The 1,526-nt window shown below is 67.4% G+C and overlaps 1 protein-coding gene across 1 annotated transcript in view; it reads left to right on the top strand.

Moving 5' to 3' along the window:
• The window catches only part of LOC104543133 (182 kDa tankyrase-1-binding protein-like), a gene marked incomplete at both ends in the record, with an annotated part of 6,956 nt that overhangs the window by 744 nt on the left and 4,686 nt on the right, over window positions 1-1,526 (top strand). Inside the window, one exon of the mRNA XM_010187670.1 lies at window positions 126-1,400. Coding sequence (XP_010185972.1) covers window positions 126-1,400 — 1,275 coding nt within the window. The remainder of the gene's footprint in view (window positions 1-125; window positions 1,401-1,526) is intronic.

Below are 1,526 nucleotides of genomic sequence, written 5' to 3'. Positions count from 1 at the left end.
CTCAGTTTTAGGGAGGAGATGCTGGCAGGGGGAACCCTCACCAGAGAGGGGGGGGCTGGGATCAGGGATGGGTGACACCTGGGAGGTTCTCTCGAGTGATGTGATTCCTCCGGCTCTTCCCACAGCTCTCCTCTCTTCAGCCAGGTGCCCTTGGACCCCCTGGCTCTCCACGGCCCCCTGCCTGCCTGGCCCCAGGAGCTCCTTTCCAGCCTGCTGAGCCTTCCACCTCAGCCCCCGGCTCTCCTGATGTCTCCCCAGAGCTCCCAGCCCCTGGCTCTCCTGAATCCTCTCCAGCCGAGGTGTCAGTCACCTCCGTCCAGGCCCCGGGCGCTCCCTCCTCCTCCTCTGCAGTCAAACCCCGGCTCAGCATCTCCTGCTCCCCTGGTTCCCCCCACACTCCTGGCGAGGGATCCCCCGACACCTCCAGTCCCCCCAGCATTCCTGAACTGCCTACCAGAGTTACCTGTCCCCCCGGCTCTCCCGAGGCTGCTGCTGAGTACTCGAGCTCCCCCAGCCCACCCCCTGAGCCCTCTCCCAAAGCGTCTCGCCCCCCTGGCTCTCCAGAGGGACCTGATGACTCCCCAGTGTCCCCACAGTCCCCTGAAGGTCCTGATTTCAGTCCCCACCCTGCTTCCAGGGACTCGGGGCTCCGGCGCTCTTCAGAGGGGGTGTTGCAGCCCCCGAATACAGGGCAGGGCATGGGAGTGCTGGGGGGCTCACTGAGTGCCCTACCCCATGACGAGGACCTGTTGTCTGACCTGTCCCTGGGTAGTGAGCCTGGCTGGAGCTTCTCCCAGTCCTTTGAGTGGAGGTTCCCCTCGCAGGGGGCACGGCGGCTGGCATCCCCTCCCCGGTCCCCCATCCGGGAGGCAGCTGACTCAGGGCTGTCCGACGAGGGTGAGTCGGATGGGGAGAATGCATCCCCCAGCCCCCCACATTCCCAGGGGGACAGCGGGTCCGAAGGGTCTTGCTCTGCGGTGGCCAGCAGCCGGGGAACAGAGGGGGCCCCATGCCCGGGGGGTCCCGTGGTCCAGCAAGAGGCCGAGGGCTCAGCAGAGGAGGAGAAGGAGGGGGAGGCAGAGCAGGATGCTGTCGTGCCATGCTCCCCACTCTGTGTGACAGAGCCTGGCCACGACCCAGCTGACCCTGAGCCTGAGCTCCTCACTGAGGCCACCCCACCAGATCTGGCTCCACCAGCTCTGGCCACCGAGGCCAGCTCAGCCTGGGCACCAACGGGCAACTGCCCAGTGAGCCTGCAGGGCCCCGGTGGGCCAGGCCAGGCTGAGGGGTCCTTGAGGGTTCTCGATCCCCATGCTGACCCGGGCTGGCTGACTGAGCTGCTGGCATCGCCTGGGGCCCACACTGCGAGGCATGGCTCTCCGGATGCAGAGGGGACAGAGGTAAGGGGGCACAGGGGGCCGGGCTCGGTGGTGGCAAGGGTGAACGCGGGTCACGGTAGTGGTGTTGGCTCTGGGCTCTGCTGTGGCGCAGCTGGGCCGCGCTGGGCGTACGTAGGGCCGGGGGAT

The sequence above is a fragment of the Mesitornis unicolor genome, unplaced genomic scaffold (assembly GCF_000695765.1).
Source record: "Mesitornis unicolor isolate BGI_N332 unplaced genomic scaffold, ASM69576v1 scaffold2337, whole genome shotgun sequence".
In the NCBI taxonomy this organism is placed as follows: Eukaryota; Metazoa; Chordata; class Aves; order Mesitornithiformes; family Mesitornithidae; genus Mesitornis; species Mesitornis unicolor.
Note: the sequence above shows the minus strand (reverse complement) of the source record. Positions and strands in the feature narration are given on the sequence as shown.